This window comes from Rhipicephalus microplus, chromosome X, assembly GCF_043290135.1.
Source record: "Rhipicephalus microplus isolate Deutch F79 chromosome X, USDA_Rmic, whole genome shotgun sequence".
Classification (NCBI taxonomy): Eukaryota; Metazoa; Arthropoda; class Arachnida; order Ixodida; family Ixodidae; genus Rhipicephalus; species Rhipicephalus microplus.
The window spans coordinates 369,588,421-369,610,722 of NC_134710.1; the positions used below are offsets into that span (position 1 = coordinate 369,588,421).

At 44.4% G+C, this 22,302-nt stretch overlaps 1 protein-coding gene across 8 annotated transcripts in view; it reads left to right on the forward strand.

Annotated features, from left to right (window-relative positions):
• LOC119161096 (death domain-associated protein 6-like) overlaps nucleotides 1-22,302 on the forward strand; it is a 180,777-nt gene that overhangs the window by 75,511 nt on the left and 82,964 nt on the right. For all 8 annotated transcript variants that reach the window (XM_075879958.1, XM_075879957.1, XM_075879960.1 and 5 more), the window contains one exon: nucleotides 16,241-16,402. In XM_075879958.1, the coding sequence (XP_075736073.1) occupies nucleotides 16,241-16,402 (162 nt within the window). The remainder of the gene's footprint in view (nucleotides 1-16,240; nucleotides 16,403-22,302) is intronic.

Sequence of the window (22,302 nt, forward strand, 5' to 3'; positions counted from 1 at the left end):
TTCGAACTAAACAAATACTGGCAGAATGCATGTGAAAAAATGGCACCTTCTCAAGTGGTCCTCCATTCCGAAAGAAATTTTTGGTTTATACCAGAAGTAGTTATCCAAAAAGTAATGTTTTAATTTTTTAAGGAGCCTTGCAACTCTTTAATTAAGTATTTGTCTAATGACTTCTCCAATGGATTTCATCACCTCACGAATCTTGTGCCACAGACGTTTTTAGAGTTCGTTAATCAGGTCATTTCAAATTCTGATCGCTTTATTTTTTTCATCCAAATGAATGCCCTAAAATGGACACTGCGGAGAATGACAAAGGGGGTAGAATTGAAGTCGCGCTGTGTCATGGCTTTGAGCATTTTCTCACCTTTTTTTTTCCTTTTTGCTTTCCTGAACGTCTGCTAGGTTTCATTTAGATAGTACTATTTCTCCCACTGCACGAAGCATTGATGTAATTACTGGTACAATATTATGAGCTGTCAAACTTGCACTGTTGCGTCTGGTATTAACATGACTAAATATTCACAGGCATGAATAAGCAATCTGCTTTCGAGAAAGTTTTTGTTTTCAGATGTGGTTTTAGGTCTTCCATTGTGGATGGTGATGCTTTCCAGTGCAGTAAACGAGTGGAGAGACGCAACTTCTGCCTTCTGTTTTCTATTATGTTTTTAAGCAGCTGCCTTCGTTTAAAATATTTCAACTTCATACTGTTGTTTTGTTATGAGTTGCCATGCCATTCAGTGTGCAGCTTACATGAAAAATGGATCCTGTTCTCCATCCTCTGTCAGGCTAAGAAATCTAGCTATTTGTGCACAGTGCTGCCATATGTCCTTGAACCACAAACAGTATGTAAATATCACTGTGCCACTTGCACTCATGTGAAGTCTCTCTCCTGAATGACACCGCCTAGCATGAATGCACTTGAGACTAACTGTGCTTGAAAAGGCCCTTAAACCTCCTCCAATATTTTTTCAAACATTTCAAGTAAACACGTGCACTGTGTGCTATGCCAACATGGCAACTATGCCACACATGGCAACGCTAGGAGCTGCCAATGCACAACAAATTCTGAGGAACACTTCCTCTTTCTTTCCAGGCCTTTTTGGCCTCTGTGTGATGTTGACAAGTTGAATCTCTGACTCATAGTGGGAATCGTGCTGCAATAGGTTGAGAAATAACATACGACTTCTGGTTAGGCTGCAAGCAGCTGTCGCACTCCTCACTTTTCGTTGTGTTGCCTGCGTGTGCCACCTCTCTGCAGTGCACGTTCTCCTAGCCGCACACAGACAGCACGTGCATCTGCAGGCCACATGAGATTAGTAGAGCGCTCGGCAAGAGGGCAGAACGGCTTGGGGAGAGGATACCAGGAGAGTGTAGCAAAGGAAAGAGCAAAAGGAGCAATTCCTCCTCCTTTTTTATGCCTTTCTGACCTCTGTGTGATGTCAACAAGTTGAATCTCTGACCCGTGCTGCAAATCTTGCTGTGATTTGTCGAGCAGAAACATAAGATTTCCAGTTAGGCTGCAAGCAGCTGTCGCACTTCTCGCTGTTCGTTGTGTTGCCTGCATGTGCCACTTCCCTGCAGCACACATTCTCCAAGCCACACACAGACAGCACAGACAGCATGCCATGCGTGATAGGGAGTGGCACTCGGTGAGAGGGCAAAACGGCTTTGGGAAAGGATACAAAAAAAAGGTAGCATAAGAAAGAGCGAAAGAAGTGATTGTCACGTTGCAATAATCAAACGCGCCTAACTTCGCTAATAATAGCGAAGTTAGTCACTGTTTCGAACAACTCTCACGGCTTTGTGTTCATTGTAGACTCGCGCACAGCTTTCCCTCCACAACTGCATTTTGACCTTTGGCTGGTTTAGGGGCCATTGAAGTGCAAGTGATCTGGCACTTTGAATCGTAAACCAAAACATGAAATGCTTGTGTGTATTGTGCGTACAATGTGTTATGCACACACTAGTGTACGTGCGCGTGACATGCCAAAGCCAGGTTGTTCACGCAAGGTGTCTAGTGTCGTTTAGGCGTTGTTTACAGTGTACTTCTTGTTTCCGCGGGATGGACCCGCATGATTGAGAGGCTGGCATGATTCATCTATCCTTACCACGATGCATAGTATCACACTACTGGGATTGTTGTAAGGAGCAATGCACCAAAAATATGCCAAGCGTTTTGGCGCTGGCACGTCGCGAAAACACGAACGACCTAGTCTCGCCTCTCCCTGGATTTGCAGTAAAAAAAATATTAGAACGTGTGCAGATTTTGTTAGTCTGTTTGAATATTTGAACTTTCATTAATTCATGCAAGTAGCGAATTGCAAAAATTACACGTAGTCATCATAACTTATCGCAGCGTCGCGTACTACTTCCCCACAGGGGCGTCTATGCAAGCAGGTGTTTGGTGTGTAGTGACACCACGGACCCGAGCTGACGGGGGTTTTGACCTCTCCCACGCCTAGGTGTGCGTGTCCAAGGAAAAGGGGATTCTTGGGGTTGAGCCCACGCTGGGTGATTGGACCCTTACGGACCCCGGCAGAGGCAACACACCCCTTTGGCCCTGGCTTCATGTAGACGGCACCTCTAGGCTGACCCACACAGAGGAAATCGGCAGTTGCCCTTTCCTGTTTCTACCTCCGTGCATCTTCGTCTTTGGCTCATACTTTATATCTTTCCTGTCTACTACTCTCTTCTGCTTATTTCCATTTTACCTGGCTGCGAGAGTTAACCTTGTGTATATGTCCTTCCTTGGGCGTTACATATTAGGTTATAGTAGCCACGTACAGATGGCGTCTGTGCTCTCATAAGGTGTCACAGCGCCCCCATGTTAGGCTCAGGGGTGGGCGGCTGGTGTGGCCACTGAATAAAAATCATACATTTATGACTTTCAATGCCTTTCCAAAACTGCCTGATCGTCTTGTTGGAAACAGAGGATGCACTGATGAAACGCACAAATTTTTTTGTTAAGCCTAAAAAAAATTTTCCCCGCTTTCATGTCGTACACTGCACAGATACCGGAAAAATCGTCAGAACCATCTTTCTATTCCTTGTTGCAAAGTGTCTTGCTAACACAATAGGACCAGGGTATAAAACCACTAAAATCACTAGCGAAGACCTGTTGCTTGAAGCGCACGACATTTAGCAGTACAAAAAACTTTCGGACCTTGTTGCATTTGGCACGTTTGCAATCACAGTCACCCCACATCGATAAATGACCACAGTCCGAGGAGTGATCTCCGATAACGACTTCCTAAACCTGAGTGAGGAAGAGCTGCTTGAAGGATAGAAGGACCAGGATGTAATCTACGTACAAAGAATTAGGATCAAACGGGAGAACAGAGAAACTGCCTCAAAATTTTTGCTTGTTACCTTCGCTTCCACTGTCCTGCCATATTCTCTTCAAACTGGATACACGAAGACAAAAGTCAGACCCTATATATACCAAATCCATGTAGGTGTTTTAAGTGCCTACGCTTTACAGAGATGTAAAGGTCGACTTACCTGCTCCAAGTGTGGAAACCACGAACATTCCTCTGACAACTGTGACAATCTGCTCCACTGCCCAAACTGCGAAGGCAAGCATGCCGCATATTCTAGAGCATGCCCTACATAGCAAATGGAAATAGAAATTATTACCCTCAAACACAAGGAAAAAATTTCATTCAGGGAATCAAGAAGACTGTGTGCATCTTTTTATGACATATCTTATGCTGCTGCGGTGCACCGGACAGCGCTGCACAGACCTTTGCCACCGGCCTAGCCCATGCTAGGCAAGCTGTCGGCCATGGCTTCCGCCCCCGTGGTGGACGCAACTAGTCCTGCTCCACCCACCCAGCAGGAAAGCCCCGCTACCCCAGGGTTGCTGGCACCACAGCAACTATCGGTGAAAGCCTGCGCTGTGCGAACAGATAGCGCAGGACCATCACCACCCGTCACGGTGGGCACAGCCAATGCTGCCTCACTGTCCTCACTCTCTGCTGGCACTGGCAATAGCCAACGCAGCCTGGATTCAAAGGCAGCCCCGTCAGCCTCCGGGCTGATGAGTGTGAGAACCTTGTCCTCTGTGGCGAGGCTTTCATGCGAGACTCGCTCGCTGGAGTGGGTGTCCGAAGCCTCACAGGAGCCAATGGACACGACACATGTTCTAACGGCGCATTCAGTGCCAAAGGAGCGGCGACCGGTCATCGAACGCTCCAAAAAAGATAAACCCCGCGTTTTAGGGCCTGGAAAGGGCCCTGTAATTGAACCGCAGCACTTTCTCTATTTGTACACAAAGCATCAATCCACTTTCGCTATGGAAACACAAATTATGCATTGGATTGCGAAAGGCCTTCTTAGGGACCTCGATGATCTTTATGAACTCTTACACAAACATACCCCAAAAGTGCTGTGCGTACAAGAAACCCACCTATACATCAACCACACTTAACTTCCTCACACAACATGTCACTTTCCACAAAGATTGGGATGATACGCTCGCATCATCTGGTGGTGTTGCCATCATATTAGACAAAAGTGTAGCGTGTCAATGTCTGCAGCTTCAAACACCTCTGGAAGCAGTGGCCGTTCGAGCTGTCCTTTTAAAGCGTCTCGTAACCATTTGCTCGCTCTAGATACCCCCACAGTACCAGTTGCACAAGCAGGAATTCGTCATTTATCGATCAGTTACCGGAACCTTGTCTTGTTCTTGGCGATTTTAATGCACACAGTGGCTTGTGGGGCAACTCTTGTACTGATACCCAAGGTCGTTTGATAGAACAATTCTTGTTTTCTACTGGCGCATATTTGTTGAACAGAAAAGAACCCACATATTTTAACTTAGCGAGCAAAACATATTCATCCATTGATCTTAGCATTGTCTCACCATCTCGTTTACCTGATTTTAGCTGGAACGTTATTAAAAGCCCATATGGGAGCGATCATTTCCTCATAGTTTTGAGGACAGCAAAAGAGTACCAGTTTACACCACAGCTTCCCAGTGGAAGGTCGACACAGGCGACTGGGAGAAGTACCAAACTCTCACTGCAACTCTCTCGTGGGCCAACATGTCTTCATTAGGAATTGTTTTGCTGTTGAATACTTCACTGCTTTTATAAATGATGCCGCTTCGCAATGTCTATCTGAAGTAAAAAATGTGGGAGGAAAACGACGTGTGTGGGGGAACGAAAAGTGCCGCAAGGCTCGAAAGAAACAAAACAAAGCATGGGAACTACTGCGGGACTCCCCTACGGCCGAAAATTTAATAAATTTCAAACACACAAAATCCCAGGGCAAGAAAATCCGCCGGCAATCTAAAAGAGACAGCTGACAGAGCTTTATCTCAAGCATCAACTTCTACACAGGTGAGGCTAAATTATGGGATAAGGTTTTTAGAATCAAATGCTGACAAACATTCTATCTCCCCCTGGTAAACATACATGGTGACTCATTGGAAGACCAAGCTAACTCCCTGGGTGTGCATTTCGAACATGTATCCAGTTCACCCCATTACTCCGAAAGCTTCCAAAGGTACAAAACACAAATAGAACGACAGAACATAGAATGTAGAAGTGCGAAAACTGAAGGATACAACAAAATTTTCTGCCTAGCAGAACTGCACGCAGCACTGAATGGCTGTAATAAATCTGCCCCAGGTTCTGACCGCGTAATATAAGATATGTTGAAAAACTTACTTCATAAAGCTCAAAAAACACTTATTGGTCTCTAAAACGCTGTGTGGGCTTCTGGTGAAATTCCCCGTGCATGGGAAGAGGCTATTATCATCCCTTTTCTCAAACAGGGGAAGGATCTATCGTCTGCCTCTAGTTACCCGCCTATAGCACTAGCGAGCTGTCTGTGCAAGGTCTTTGAAAAAATGATTAACTGCTGCCTGTTACATTTTCTTGAATCAAACAAACTGCTCGACCCATATCAGTGCAGGTTTCGCGGGATTCAATTTGTGAACGACTCAATTTGTATTGAGTCGCAGATTCGCGAAGCATTTGCGCAGAAGCAATTCTTCCTTTCGGTTTTCCTCGACATCGAGAAAGGTATGATACAGCATGGCGGTTTGGAATAATCAAAGACCTTTCACAATTGGGCCTATGTGGTGTAATGCTGAATGTAATAGAAAGCTACCTTACAGTGTACGAGTGGGCACCGTCCTCTCACGACAGTTTGTGCAGGAGACCGGAGTGCCCCAAGGGGGAGTGTTCAGTTGCACGTTTATCATTGTTAAGATGAATTCATTGCACCTATCCATCCCACCCAGTATCTTTTATTGCGTATATGTTGATGATATATACAAATAGGATTTAGATCGTGCAATCTGAACAGCAGGTGCAGCTTGGTCTGAACAAAGGGGTCAAGTGGGCAGACCAGAATGGCTTTAGATTAAATCCACAAAAGAGTACTTGCGTCGTGTTTACCCGTTAAAGAGGCCTCCACCCTGATCCCGACATTGATCTGCAGGGTCAACATCTACCTGTAGAAACGGAATATCAATTTTTGGGGGTAATCATGGATGCGAAGTTAACTGTTGTGCCCCATATAAAGTATCTAAAAAACAAGTGTATGAAAACAATGCTAACTTTTATACTTCATATGCACTATTAGTGGCAGTGGGGCACCCTCTATGCACAGCTAAAATCGTGAGGTTGTGCTTGACAGATCTCACACCGCTGCTGAAAAACTTGCATCCGGTGTTACACAAAGGCAGACGCAAAGCTAGATCTGTAGCCCTGCAGGCGAAACGAAAGTCGATCTGGCGTGCTTTACACAGGCGCTGCAGAATACAAAAGGGGAGCATACACAGCGGTAGTGGTATGCAAAAGCGGGGACCTGGTCTCGTGCTGCACCTCTAAGAACACAACCACCACCACAACCACCACAAAGGCAGAAGAACTTGCAATTGCTTTGGCAATAGCACAAAAAGGCACACAGGTGATTGATCACCCAATAAAAACTATGATATGGGCAGAATCTCTGCTACAGCCGCCAAAAACTCTTAAGACAAGGATCAGTACCTGCAGAGCAAATCTCAGTGATATGGTCCCCAGCTTATCAAGGTCTGAAAAGGAATGAGAAGGAGCACGCGATCGCCCAAGGGCTCGCATTCCGGTCGATCCACACTGACCCGCCGCCTTCGCTCGAGCAGCCCCTCTCCATAAGAGATGAACTACGAACGTTTCAGGATATCACCTCACATTATAAATTCCACCGTAAGATTCATCCAAAGGCGGATAAATAGCTGAACAAAAAGGGAAGAAATTATACGGGGAAAATTGCTAACTGAGGTGTTTTCGAACCCTCACCTGTACAGTAAATGGCACCTGCAAGTGTTTTAACTCCAGATGTGCTTACTGCAACAACACTGCAGGTTTAGTGTGCATGGTATAAACCTGCCCATCCTACAATGATCGAAGTAGAGACATAGAATCCTGGGAGGCCTTATTACACAGCCGCGAAGTCGAAGCACAGCGTCAAGTCATCGGTCTCGCCCTGACCGCCGCCGAGTCCCAAGGGATTCCGGCCGATGGGTAGGGAGATGATTTGGGGCAGAGGCCGAAGCCTCCTCACCCGTCATTCTAGACGGGTGGAAATAAACATTTCTCTCTCTCTCTCTCTAGCGCCATATATGCTACGAAGGTTGCCATAGGCCCCATGTGTCGGAGAAGGCAGTATCGGTTGTAAGACAAGTTTGGTGGTTCTTCAGCTCTGGTTTCCACTACTGATGGCATAAAACAAACATTGTGTATTCTAGAATTAGTGTCGTGCGGCTTGAGACACCAGAAGTGTGGCAGCTTGGGCTAGTTGGTATGGCATGACGATAGTTATAGCGCGAGAACAAAACGACGACACGGAGACGAGAAGGACACGGAAGACAGTTTGGATGACATGTGTGTCAGTAGTTCGGGATACTACATTACCACTACACCTGATTATATGTGTATATATATATATGTGTATATATATATATATATATATATATATATATGTCTATTCCTTCCTTTACGCACGCCGCCCGCCGACCGACCCATTACGGGGAAACCCCTTTCTTTATGCACGCCGTCACGGACCCTCCCAGCACCGCGTGGACAATCTTGGGTGACCCGACACACGTCAAGAACTGAACAGCACGTGATATGAACCGTATGTGGATGTAGACGGACAGTTGGCTTCGTTCTCAGTGTTGACAGTGGTTCTTCCTCTTTTTTACTTTCTTTCTTTTCTTTCTTTTTCGTATTTTTTCTCCCCCCCCCCTTTTTTTTCTAGTTCCCTCTCACTCTCGCAAACATTTTTCAAGGCGAGAGGGACGCGGCAGCAACGAAGTTTGGAAGCTCATGTCAGTATAACTCATCCCTTGATGAAGGGAGGACTCCTCCCGAAACTGTTGGGAAATAAATATATTTATCCTTGTTGACAACGCTCCCGTTGTGTTATATCTCATATATGTCGCTCCTGCTTATAAAGAACCCGAGCGTGATGTGGCATTCGTTTGCTGTATCCCGAAGCTCGTAGTAAATGAAACGCAGCTTAAAAGAAAATTGCAAATGAAAACACATATTTTCCCCTCAAAAAGTCCGCAGTGCGAGCGTTTTGAATATCATAAGTAGAGACCGGATTTTTAGGCACTAAAAAAGTGTGCTTCAGGCGCCAAAGACAGGCAGGTAAAACACCGTTTCAGGCCCTCAAGATCATAATTATAAGCAAAATAAATTTTTACAAAAATTGAAATATACAAAAAAAACTACGTCGGTGACTTGTATCTGTGGCAAAAGCAAAAAAAAATTATTACAAAAAAAATTAGTACAGAAATGTACTAACGATTGAACATACCATGCATTTTCCGCGCGATTCGCAGTATGTGGTCATTCGGTTTGTTGTCTAGCATTGCGCAAGTGTCCACCATTCAATTAACCCTCTCCTGGGTCTCTTTCGTTTCGTTGTGGCTTGGAAGGTCAGGCGCAAGAGCAAATAACCAGACCACTGATATCCCAGAAGAAAGTGATGCTAGGTCTAATCCTGTAGTACCAATTTCTGCCCTATCGGTGAACACCTTAAACGGCCCCTCACCAGGTTTGCTCATTTAGAGCTGACAAGTGGAATGGTGCACTGGGCAATCTGGATCATTCCTGTTAAGATTTGCAAAATTACTTGTCGCAGAAAAACGCTCAATATCTAATAAATGCCACTTGCCCTTCTCACGGGCATGCACCCCCAGATCTAGGGAGGGACGCCCCCCTAGCAAGGAATGGTCCTGTTCTTATGTCGCTCCTTTACATTGAGATTCGTGAGCTGACGTCGCGTACCTTATGCTCTTCATCAGAACTTCGTTAAATGCTAGCTATATCTAAAATACTTTTTAAGCTATGTCTAACTTAAGCCCCGCCGCGGTGGTCTAGTGGTTATGGTACTCGGCTGCTGACCCGCAGGTCGCGGGTTCGATTCCCGGCTGCGGCGGCTGCATTTCCGATGGAGGCGGAAATGTTGTAGGCCCGTGTGCTCAGATTTGGGCGCACGTTAAAGAACCCCAGGTGGTCAAAATTTCCGGAGCCCTCCACTACGGCGTCTCTCATAATCATATGGTGGTTTTGGGACGTTAAACCCCACAAATCAATCAAATCATATGTCTAACTTAAAAAGTAAATTACAAACAAAAACAAAGGCCGTGTGCCCATCACATTTTTTACCCGAAGGCACTGCAGCTGATGGGCTACAATGTTAAAAAAACCGCCTTCATTGACAAAACACACTTTGTTCTTTTTATAAGCCATTTCATTCTGTCGTGAAACAACAAACGAATTAATAGTGAACTTATATCTGATATGACATTGAAATATTTTAATTACCATTGCTCGAAGAGTACTGTTTAGGTACATTCATTTCGGAATGAGAGTTTTATCATGAAATGCTTGACATAGGAGCTCTAACAGCAGTTTAATTCGATGCGATTATAGTAACTCCTATGCTAGTTCATTTTTCATATTGTTACAGCTGTCATTTTTCAGTAATGGCTTAGAACAAACCTTGAAGCCCTGTTCTGTATTTTTTCATATTTGTCGCTTAAAGACATATGACAAGGCATTTCATACGGAACAAGCGTATTCAAGTATACCGTTAATGTAAGCTAAATACACCGTTTATTATAAACATGCCGGCACCTGTCTAAGGCTTTGCTGTATAATGTATAACAATTTGTAGTGCCACCATTGAATCAACAAGAGATTCCATCAGTGGCCCTCCATGGCTTTCATTCTTTCTCCAGCTACCTGTGGCTGCCCAAAAAAACTTGCTTTTTCCTTTCCCACCGCAACACCCAGGTTTTCAGGGCGGTTCTTCAGTTCCTTCATGTCACTGGACAGCTGCCTGTAGAAGGCGGTTGCCACGTCCTTGGCCATAGACGTCACTTTTATTTTCTTAACCCATCTGTAATTCTCTCTCCTCCCTCCCTTGCAGATGCTGGGACGTGCTTCTATTTAGGGCTGCAGAAATAGCGTCTTTTGCGCTCATGATGCTCCTCCTCCAATCGCTCGCATCATGTCAGCTTTGTCTTCATTAAAATTATAGTGTTTGGAAATATCAATGTTGCCTTTTTTTACATGAATCACAAATTCACACCATGCTTGATAACAAAATTTGGGCTTGAATAGAACTCGTATAGGTGCTCATTTGGAAAATAGGCATATAGGCACTTATAGGCATTTAGCCACAAACCCCCAGAATGGGCATTATATAGGCACTTATAGGCATTTAGCCACGAACACCTAAAATGGGCATTTATAGGCACTATAAAAACACCATAAAAGGCCTTTTTAATCTCTAATTCATGTTTGTGACGCAGGAGGCGTGATGGCTGTACGATGAACCATTTGTTTGTCTTCGTCACATGTTCATATATCAAAATGGCACAATATGAATGCAAGGACCAAAATAGGCATTTGCCTATAATCCGGTCTCTAATCATAAGCGATAAAGATGGTCTCGACCTTATTTAAAGCACCAGCGTGCTCTTCACCGCGGCCCGTGGCATACACAAGTGGCCTGAAGCTATTAATGTAGCCAATAGACCTTTACCGGGGTACGTCACAGTGTGAGGTCCTGGTGCACGTGTAAGACAATGGTTGGCAAAACACTCCCACCGGTGGCTGAGTGGGATGCAGTCGCTCGGTGCTTGGGGCAAGTTTTTTTTTTTTTTTTTGAAAGCTTAATCTTGATCTCACAGTGGCAACATCAGATGTGGTATTTGTCGCAGAACGTCTAAGTGTGTGGCAAAGTGCATGATGAATTATTTGCCACGCTAGCTGGCTGTTTATCTCGGAGAAGTGAACACATGGTGGCCTGTGCGAGGAACAGCGGCATCATCTACGAAAATTTGCAGCGTTGATTATTGCGTGTAGTGTGCGTTTACAGGCATCGACAATATTGGTTCACCTTTACAGACGGTGAAACTGGGAATATTGTGTGTGGTGTTTGCAGTGTGAATCGTTTCTAGAAACGTTGGTGTGAATAACGTGATGCGTCTTGTTTGCGAAAACGCTGGTATTCGTTGTGGGCCGGTTGCAGTAACCGCTTGTCGATGGAACTTCACGATCTGACATTTTAGTCAAGGTAAGAGTTCATTTGACGCGATCATCTGCGAGTGGATACATCTCAGTGTGTGCGCGGTGTGAATAAAAATAAAAGTGCATGATCTCCGGGTGATATATACGACTACGCATGAGCTATAACCATGTTATAGCGTTTCCAAATCTGCATACACGCTTCACCACGGCTATAACTTGTATTATTGGATACCTGATTCGTGTTAATGGAAACATTGGAGATTTTTGTTTCTTATCTACTTTGTACTTTTACTGCTTGACCCTTATGAAGTGACAATGCGCATTAGAAGTTTGTGTATCGAGCCTAAAGGAGCAATATACCGTATTTACTCGCATAATCCTCGCACTTATTTTACCAGAAAACGGGTGCAAAGTTGGGGGGTGCGAGAATTACGCTGGGAAAACTTTCCACGAAAATGCAGAGTGCGAAAGAGAAAACGAAGTGGCCGCGAATTGGTATTATCACACCAGCAACTTACAGCAAGCTTTAAGAAGTACTAATTATAACTTATCTCAACATGAAAAGCAGAGGTTCAGCACAAGACAAGATTTATTTGAGACACAAAAAGTGGAAGTAAATAGTCTAGAATCGGCATACCATACGTGAAGCTTGTGGGCGTTGCGAGCGTAGCGGGAGCGTTCGTCGCTCAACAGGAGCCCTCAAAAGGTAAGCGTAGGACGTCAGTATTGGGCTGATGGCTACTTAACAGAATCGTCCACAGTTTCCTTTTGAAGAAATAAAGTTTAGCATCAACCCCAGTTTTAGGCACCCGGCAGGCCCAAACGCGTCTTGGTGGCTTTGAGCTGCCGTCACGAGTAGCGGCACCAGTAGCGAACACAAAGCTCGTAGAATCTGAAGGGCCTACCGGCAGCCCTGTTGCCGTTGTTTAGCGCATGACCTATCACTTGCAAGTTGAAGCAGCCGTGTAGCTTCATTATCGCCCCATAACGTGTCAAGATTACCGACACAACATACAAACACGCCGCAACGCGCACTGGCCACTTCGGCTTGGCTTAAATTGGATTGAATCTTCGTGATATAGTATGCCTGATGCTTAAGAGATGGCGCTAGATGGCGCGCGCTATTATCAGTGGCGGAAACAGCAGACGACATTATTGCGGCAGTTTTCGGGGGTGCGATAATTACTCGAGGGAAAAAAAAAATCGTATTTTTCTTGGGTGATGTGGGGGGTGTGAGAATTATGCGAGTGCGAGGATTACGCGAGTAAATACTGTAGGTATGAAAACACGTTATAGGTATCGAATGCAGCAAGGTTACTGTGCCGGATAATAGTTAAGTGGTCAGGTTTTACATCACATGAATTTTCACTGGGTTATTGAGAAATGCAGTGGCAGAATTTCACTTTAATTTTTATGAGGATATGTTAACCTCAGTCCAACGCACGGCAAGAAGTGCTTCATTTTTTTTTATTCATCTCCGATCAGACTTTTGCCCAATGATTGAGAATATGATTGAGAATTGTGAATGTCGCACACGGCAGCTCAAAACCATGCTGCCGCCAATGCTGTACCTTATTTAAAACTGCATTGCACATGCCACGATGGAAATAGAATGTGTTTACATCTATGCCATGCAAATATTTCTGGAAGTGCCAGTCACCGTATACATTCAAAATGTCCGCTTTCGAAAAAGATATTTTTTTTTATGGCTGCCATCTACGTGGGTGAAGCCCACTGCGTGCTAGTCATGTCTCTTACTACTCTAAATAAACTTTCTCCATCCATTCGTTTACGACGAGCAAATTTCCACACTATGAGCAGTGACCCTTCCGCGACTCCCTTCTTTCAAAAGCTGTGACTTTAGAACATAGCAATGTAAAAATTTATGTCGAAAAAATGCAGACACGCAGCTCTATAGGCAGAAAGATGCCGGCAGTGGAACTTTCTTGCCAACCAGCACCTGCTCCCAGAGAGGTTATGGTGGCCGGGCTGCCCGCAGTGACGTCACACTGTTTACAAACAGGGAGAGGTCTATTGCTTCAAACATGTGTGGGCACCGGCTCCAAAGTTTCATCGTTTTTGCCATCCGATTCCTCTAAATCGCTCTTGCCATGTGCTTTATTCAAAATGCCCTCATCCGTGCACATTTCTGCAGTGTTGGCATTATTATCAGCTGCAGTAAAGTTAGCGTAACAGATGTTCCGCACGCCCTCCCATGGGGATGATGCACTGCCACAAATCGCCGCTAGAGGTCCTTTTCAGAAGCTTCAGGCTCGGCATGAGGTCGGACGTCGACGAAGTCAGGCTCGCGAAAACAGTTTCGCACACATGTAGTTGTTATCGCAGCCCACAAAGGACACTCGAAGCGGCAAGTTAGCTGCCAGGTGTTCAACAGATATGAGCAAGCGCTGGACAATGTGGCACCTATCCTAAATGCACGCATTATGCCAAGCCAAGCGGTCTCAACGATTGGTTGCGCAGCACAAAAAAGTGCGTCCACCATCCTTCCTAATCACACGCTCACCAACAGCGGTCAAGATGTGCATGCGCGATGTAGAAGCCAGCATGCTTGGAACTGCTCTGGGCTTGTTTCTAGTCCAAAAAAGGAACTTCTGAATTCGAGCAAGCGTGGTTGGCATCGCGGAGCGGGTGGAGACAGGTGAAGGAGTTGCAATAGAGTGGCGGGGAGGCGGCCTTAAAAACCAAAACACGCGAGACCGCAGGTCGGGTAGTTTTCTTGAAAAGTTCTTGAAATTCGCAACTCGCACTTAAGAAAACTTGGGAGAGCGGTTGGCGTGCGGAGAGGTCAAAGATTCGCATTGTGGCACCGGCGGGCTTGCGCGGCCCCGCCGACTTCATTGATTCACGATTTTCTCCGTGTAAGAGTTGTTTTTACCCTTCGTTGCGCGTGTGGAGGGAGAGTGAACAGGTCCATAAAACGGAACCAATATTGAATTATTAAAGTAGGTGGGGTAGTGCATGCGCGTCCATTGAAAAGATATGACACCGATGCAGACAAGACCCAGGCGCACACGATGTTTGCTAGTGGTCTGGTCACTCCAGGCCGGCGACACCAACGATAGTGTAACAAAACCAGCAATCAAAAACTTTGGGGAGACTATAGTTCGCCGCCCGGTTCTTGAAGGATCGGTGGCAGTGTGAAAACACTGGCCTCGTCTAACAACGTGCATCCTCAGAGTAGCGGGGGCACAAACGACGGAGGATCGCGTTAACAACAAAAAAAAAAAACTGTCTAGGAGAGCAGCAACTAGAGGGGTGTGGAGACAGGGTCACCGTTGAACAATAAGTATCTAGGAGAACCTCGCCGATGGCTTATCGGTGATTGAAAGGGTTTCTCGTAGTGCCGACTCCATTCGCTGTAACCGATCGAAGACATGCCGTTCGTTGTGTGATTTTGTGCCATTGAAATAATGTATATTTCGCCGCTCATGCGGGTATCGTTCATTTTAAGTGGAGCCATTATATGTGGGCTCCACTGTGCGTGTGCGTGTGTGTGTGTGTATGTGTGTAAGAAAAATAGTTACTTTTGACAGACTCACAATACCCGAGTTGTGATAACTGAGCTATGTTTGTATATGGCACTGACTATAGAAATTATTTTCCACCACATTTAAATTAAATTGAGGCAATAAACTGAAGAGTTTTAAGTCGAACAACCTAAGTAAAACTAAAGACATCATGAGAGAGATAAAAATCGTGTCACCGCTTGGGCCTTGGCACCGGCAGCATGTAAACATCATTGCCCCGCCACGGTGGTCTAGTGGCTAAGGTACTCGGCTGCTGACCCGCAGGTCGCGGGATCAAATCCCGGCTGTGGCGGCCGCATTTCGGATGGAGGCGGAAATGTTGTAGGCCTGTGTACTCAGATTTGGGTGCACGTTAAAGAACCCCAGGTGGTCAAAATTTCCGGAGCCCTCCATTACGGCGTCTCTCATAATCAAATAGTGGTTTTGGGACGTTAAACCCCACAAATCAATCATCATGTAAACATCAATGTGCGAAGCTCCGTGTGCAAGAGCAATTTACAAAAATGCAACTTTTGCTTCTCTTGTTATTCGTCAAGGTAAATGCTGTTGCATTCCCAAACTTCTGTTGTTAAAAGATGAAGGCAAAACTGGTTAATGCAATACCACTGTAGCATAGTAAAATCTGAATAAGAGTCAAGTAAAATGCTTTCCTCCATTAATAAATATAGCGTCTGCAGTGTCGTAAAAGCTTAGACTGCATGTACGTTGGTAATTTAGTTGAAAAAAGAAAAAAAACCTTAGTTTTGTTTTCTGGTTTTTTTGTCACTGCTCATTATAATGAAAAACAATTCAATTTTTTTTTTGGCATTTTGAATGTACTATTTGATTTGGGCAGTGAATCGAATAGACAGTTTTTCAATTCGTTGTTCTAAATTTAAAAATATTTGTACATCCATAATTACATGGGGACCCCTAACTACACGGGGCTGCTAAAGGCTTTATGTCGGGTTGACTTGGTCCCAATATAACTTGTAATGATGTGTTGCATACTCTAGAAGTAGAGGGTTTCCAGGCATCATTACTCGAGTTGGAAGCTACCTATTACTGTGAACAAAGTGACAATTTTCTCATTGCCCTAACCTGCAAGTATTGGGTAAATAGGTTGTGGTGGGGCATAACATTGTTTTGCTTTGGTTTGGTATGTTTCAGGCACCCGTTATGCCGAGATTAATGCGATGGTGGAAAACTTGATCAACAGGCGTCGCCATCACCATCGTGTGTTCCCTGATTTCAAGGATGTCTTAGATGTAGTGCATTCTGGAAATAGAGCGCACAAGCTTGGGCTTAGTGCAAAGGATGAGGAAAGCCTTGGTAAGTGTGTTTTAAAATGCTAGGGGTGGCACCACAAGTGGCCATTACTACGGGGGGGGGGGGGGGGGGGTGGTGGATACCACAGGGACACTTTTTTTTATCAAAATGAACTACATCAATGTGATAGAATTTATAATTTGGGCAAGTTTCTTGTCATCAGTGATCAAGGTCATTTGTTTTTAGGTTGAGGCGTATTTTCTGTTTGACAATTGGGCATGCAGAGATCAGTAGCCTTCATGGAAAGTAACAGGAAAATCAGTACAGTGCAGGAATGTTGTGTCATTTGTTAAGATTTTTTAGCACTGTATGTTGGTCATTTGTTAACATACTGTGACTGTAAACTGATGCTTTCTCATAATGTCGCTGAAGATGAGCCAAGTGTGTCGTGTTCTTGTTTACACATTCATAGTCAATTGCTTGCAATAATTGTGTAATATCTTCTACAGCTAGCTGGTAATGGTGCTTTCCAAAAATTTTTTTTTTCCTTCTTGCGATGTGCCATGGCTTTCTCTTTACTACACCTGGGTATTGCAGCAGCCTTTATGGTACTTTACATGTAGCAGTATTGGCTGGGTAGCCTTCATGGTAATTTGAGATAAATCAAGAACTCAGTAGTCCTCGTTCTTTAGTATATAGAGATTTAGGTCTCGTGCACAGCACAATGTGACCCGAGTGGGTGTTAAGCATCTTCATTTTTAGATGGAAGAGCAGAAATCGATACATATTAAGGGGAGATGCGGGTCGAAAAACACGAGTTTTTTTTTTCAAAAAAATACTTTTTATTTTTGCCTGTTTTGATAAGATTAGTACCTCTACTGTTATGAAAAAAATAATACAGGTCGAGACTTGACTAAAAATGCTTTAAAATCGTATCTAAAGAGCCCAAGGTGCCTGTTAAAGATTGAAAGTGCGCCCTCTTCGACCACCTTGCCGCCGATAATGCGCCGCCGCTCGCTATTGTTGATCGTATGAGTCGAAGAGTCGAGCCTCACTCTTCAAATAACAACAGTTTCTCTCGCTGATGCAGCGCGAGAAATAATAAAAAGAAGCACTCTTCTGCGCGTTTTCGAGCGCCGCAACTGACTTATCACATGGTACGAATCGGGGACCGCCATTGGCCGCTGCGCGCCTGTATGTGCTTTGAAACCTATTTGCGGTGTCCATGTCTTGTCGAGCAGCACAGCTGAACAATGCTTTTCTCGTGTAATTATCTCTGTTATGAATTAAAAAAGGCATTGCTCGTAAGTGAAAGCCGTTGTGCAGCGCGCTCTGTAGGAATAGGCTACGAGCAGCTGGTCCGATCTGCGGCAGTTGTTGGCTTGCAAAAGCCAATGCATTAGAAGTCATTCACACCCGTCAGCTGTAAAGTTCGTGATGCGACAATGAATTGCGTCAGTGCCAATCTTGAGAGGTCGAAAAAGCTCGCAGTGAGAGAACTTAGCAGGGACAACATTGCCATTATGTACGACGGTATGTGGCACAAGCATGGCTGCAAAATGGCATGACACTGGACTTAGTTTGGATTTCGCAGTCCTGTCAAACTTCTTCCTAGCTTGCAGTTGGCACAAGGCCAGATGGAACGGAAGTGTGGCAAGCGTTTCATGGCCCTGTCTGTGACCGAAATGTCTGTGAGGTGTCGGTTCAAAAAAGCAGAGAGGAAGAAACTCATGTTGCTGGCATATTTTAGTGGCAGTAGCCACTACAATAAGGATTGTTCTTTTTGATGTGCAAATTTCATCTGATTTAATAATATCTTTCATAAATAAAAACTCAATTTTAACTTTAAAGCTCGTTTTTCTCAAAACACAAATTTCGCCTTTTTTTCCCATGTGCCCCTCTTTTTTTGGGCACTTCTAGAGCTCGGATCTGCATGAAGTTTTGCCCAAATTTTTTCCAAAGTATGACAAATGCGATTATCTAGTTTAAATTTCTATATTTTATTGTATAATAAAGAAATTCGATGTAAACCTTCACTAGTGCAGGAGAAATATGGACTTTTTACGTCTATATTTTTCACTCATATTACATATTTTGTATGTGCTTCCTAATTAGTTATTTGCACTCTACGCATTATTTGAAGCATTATGAACTATGAATGGTAAAAACTTACAGAAGTTTAGGGATGAAAAGAGGGAGGGCAAAAGGGTTAAGGTTTTCACTTTGTCATGTTGCAGAGCTAAAAGTGTGCAACTGGAAAGAAAACTAATTATATATTTGAAATCAGCATAAAACGTTCCATAAATAGCTCAAGTTTCATTGCTCTAGTGTGAATAATAAAAAAAAAAGTGTCTTCGAGTAGCATCTCCCCTTAATACCGGGGATTTCTGTATATCGTGGCTGTTCTATTTCACTTTAGAAGCACTCATCGCACTGTTTCTCTTTAAAAATAATAATGAACTCCTGCAATCACTGGCCTTCATGTTCTATATGAACTGCACTTCCGTTCTTTTATTCTTTTTTTTTCTTTCTCAGTGATAAGTATCAAAGCTTTGTCTACAAAAGCGAGCATAGTCTATTATCAAACTTCGAGTAGTATACAAAATTAATTTTGTGTGGTAGGTTTGACGGGTTCGTTGTTGTAAAGAGATATACATGAATATTTGTTTCTCTTGTATCTTTTGAATGATGTGGACGTTTACCAAATTAACTGAGTCCTTTAATGCACGGACCTAACGTAGAACTTCCACTTTCCACCTCTTGTGGCAATTTCTAAATCGCACAACTGTAATTTATCACTCTTAAAAAGTACTCGGAATCGTGACACAGAAAGTCTTATCGTAGCTCCAGGGAAGCTTTGGCATTCAAGTTTTGCACTAGAATCTGTTGTTGCATATACCATCAAACCTCATAACAAAATTTCATCTTACACTAAAATGAGTTTGTTAAAGTAAAAACATTTTACAAAGGTGTATTCATAGTATATTTATTAAGACTATTTTTCGTTTACTTCATTATAACCAATTTTTCATTAAATCTAGGTTGGTTATATTGAGGTCTGAGTGTATTTACACAAGTAGTCATTTTCTCAGAATCTAGGAAGCTTTTTCTCAAGAAAAATAACCGAGTATGTACAGCTTTTGATAGGTAAATAGGGTGGAAATATTTCTTAAAGTTGCGAGAAAGCTCAATCTTATTTCTTGCATTATGTGTGAGGCTAATAATGATGCAATAATGCAAGGATTGTACTTGTGCCACTCTCCTGCTATCTTACTGAGGAATGGTCACTTGTTTGCCACATGTATATGTTTTTTTATTGCCTATTCATAGGAAGCAGTTTATATCAGCTTATACTATGGGGATTACTAGTTTACATGAAAAAAAGGTCATGCTAGACCTTTGAATGAGAAAATTCAGCACTTGTTTAAAAACGAACTGCAACGAAATTTTACTTCTGCGGAAACTGCCATAAATACGTATATATATATATATATATATATATATATATATATATATATATATATATACACACACACACACACACACACACACACACACACACACACACACACACACACACACACACACACACACACACACACGGTAAGTTACGATAATGACAGTGGAAAATCTTGCGGTTGCGTATTTAAGTTACAATGACAGTAAAAAATCTTGCGTCGCCGCGTCGCTCCTTGTCAGCAATCCTCCCCTCCGAAGAATTGCTCTTTCCTGCGTTGAAACCACTTTCAATGCAGCGGGTTTGAACGTCTCTGTTTTTGTTGCCTTGGCACCGCCTAAAGACAGCGCGTTTGAAACGTGTTCGTGCTACATCGAAGTCGATGGCAAGTCAAGTTCAAGGCAAGCAGCGTTTCTGAATACGGTGGTCAGACACTGAAAACGCACCAGTGGGAAGCTCGGACGAGTGTTCGATAAAAGGCATGTTCACGCAGCTTTCTTAAGTTAACATGGAAAAACACACACGCACTAAGGGACACGTCCGCGATGTGCGTGCCTGAAGAGTGTGGAGCAGACGATTTTTTTGTCGTTTACGTCACTTTCAGTCATCCGTAATGGCATCGTTTTTTCTAGTTGCGGTCTCAAAAACAACACCATTTGCAAGCTTTTTTCTATAGTAAGTGCTTGTATTTTGAAGGCGACATTTGTCAGGCAGCACTACCTCTAGTTCAACTGTCTATATATTGACTTTTTGCGAAGTGCCGAATTTCGTTGCAGTTGGCCTTTGAATCCAATAGTCTGAAAGAACTGCAAGTATGGTTTCCTTCTGGCCAGCTTTCTACTAGTTGTCTACTGACCGACCGCCTTGCACGCGCAGTGACATAGCATGCAGCTCGCTGAAGCAGGTCGTCGATTGGTCTAAATCAGATGTGAAAAAACAGTAGTGAAGTCGGAGTCAGTTCCTCTTCCCACCCACAGCGACGAAACTGCCCCTTGTTTGTTGTTTGTTGGCACTGTGTTGAAAGAAACAGCTTCGCAGTTGTCGCGTGCACGTGTACACTCCTCGCCCAACTACAGCGCGTGTGTGCATGTACGAACGTACTTCGCCCTTGACATGAGCAATACGGGTAAAAAGCGTTGCTCTGTCGTCGGCTGCAAATCGAGCAACTGGGCAGCGGAGAAGCATCGGCACCGGGTGCCTCACGACGGGGCCCTGCGTGCTGGACCGCTGAAGCGAATCGGCTATCCAGCGACGTACTTCAAGGACCTGGTTGTTTGTGGTCGATACTTTGTGCCTGATGCTTACACGGTTGACCAGCGGCGGTTGCAGCATACGGTAAACAAACAACCACGCTTCACAGCAAGCGGATGTGCATTGCGACTGATCGAGTTTGCCGACGACGTCAATCGCTGACGTGGTGTTGCCGAAGTGGGCGAAGTCACGGCGATGGGCTACGCCTTTGCCTTCATGGAAGGGAAAAGGGGGGTGAGGCCGCTCGAAAATTTGAAACCAGTTTAGACCGATGTTCTAACCTCTGTAACTTCCTTAATATATAGTAAAAGCTCGTTAATTGGACACCCATTAATTCGGAAATTCGGATAATTCGGACGGCTCTATTGTTCCCGGCCAAAGTGCATGTTAATCTATGGAACCAAACCTTCATTATTTCGTTGGAATTCGGCTCCGCACCGCTTAATTCGGACAAATGCTGACGGCTGCTGCTACACAAAAGTGTGATAAAGCAGCACTGGCACCGCTGGAGTGAAACCGAAACCTGAGTGGCATCGCCATCATCATCAACTAGTGGGGGCGATCGCAACGTCACCGAACGTCGGCGTCTTCTTTCTTCTCCACCCAGCGCCTCCGACGCCATTTTCCCTTGTGTTGTCGTGTCGGAACCATCTCTTCTTGCGGAGTTCTCTTTTTCTTCCATTGTGACCGTATTTGCATGCCACCACCATCGTGTGCTACAGTGATGGCAACGCTGAAAAAGCGGCAGAACTACGACTCGAAGAACTTGGCGACAAAGTGGAAATTTCGGAAGCACTGAAGAACGGCGAATCGCGACAGCAGGTTATGACCAAGTACAACGTGAAGCGGAGCACGTTGGGAACATACTTGAAAAATGAACAACAGATTCGACAAGCCTTCGAAAGCGAGAAGTTTCATGCCTCTAGAAAGCGGTTGCGAACCGCAGCTCATCCCCAGCTCGAAGAAGCTTTGCTCCGGTGGATTACTGACTGTCGCAACGCGCATCTGCCTTTGAGGGGACCTCTCATTATGGCGCAAGGTGAGAAGTACGCTGCAATGATGAACATTGAATCGTTCAAAGCGTCAGAAGGGTGGTTTGCGAGGTTTCGAGAGAGACACGAACTTGTCTTCAGGAGTGTGCGCAGCGAAAAGGACAGTGTTGACGAAAGCGTGATCACCGAGTGGAGAAATGTGAAGCTGCTGGAGCACATCGCCGCATATGAACCACGGGACATGTTCAATGCAGATGAAACTG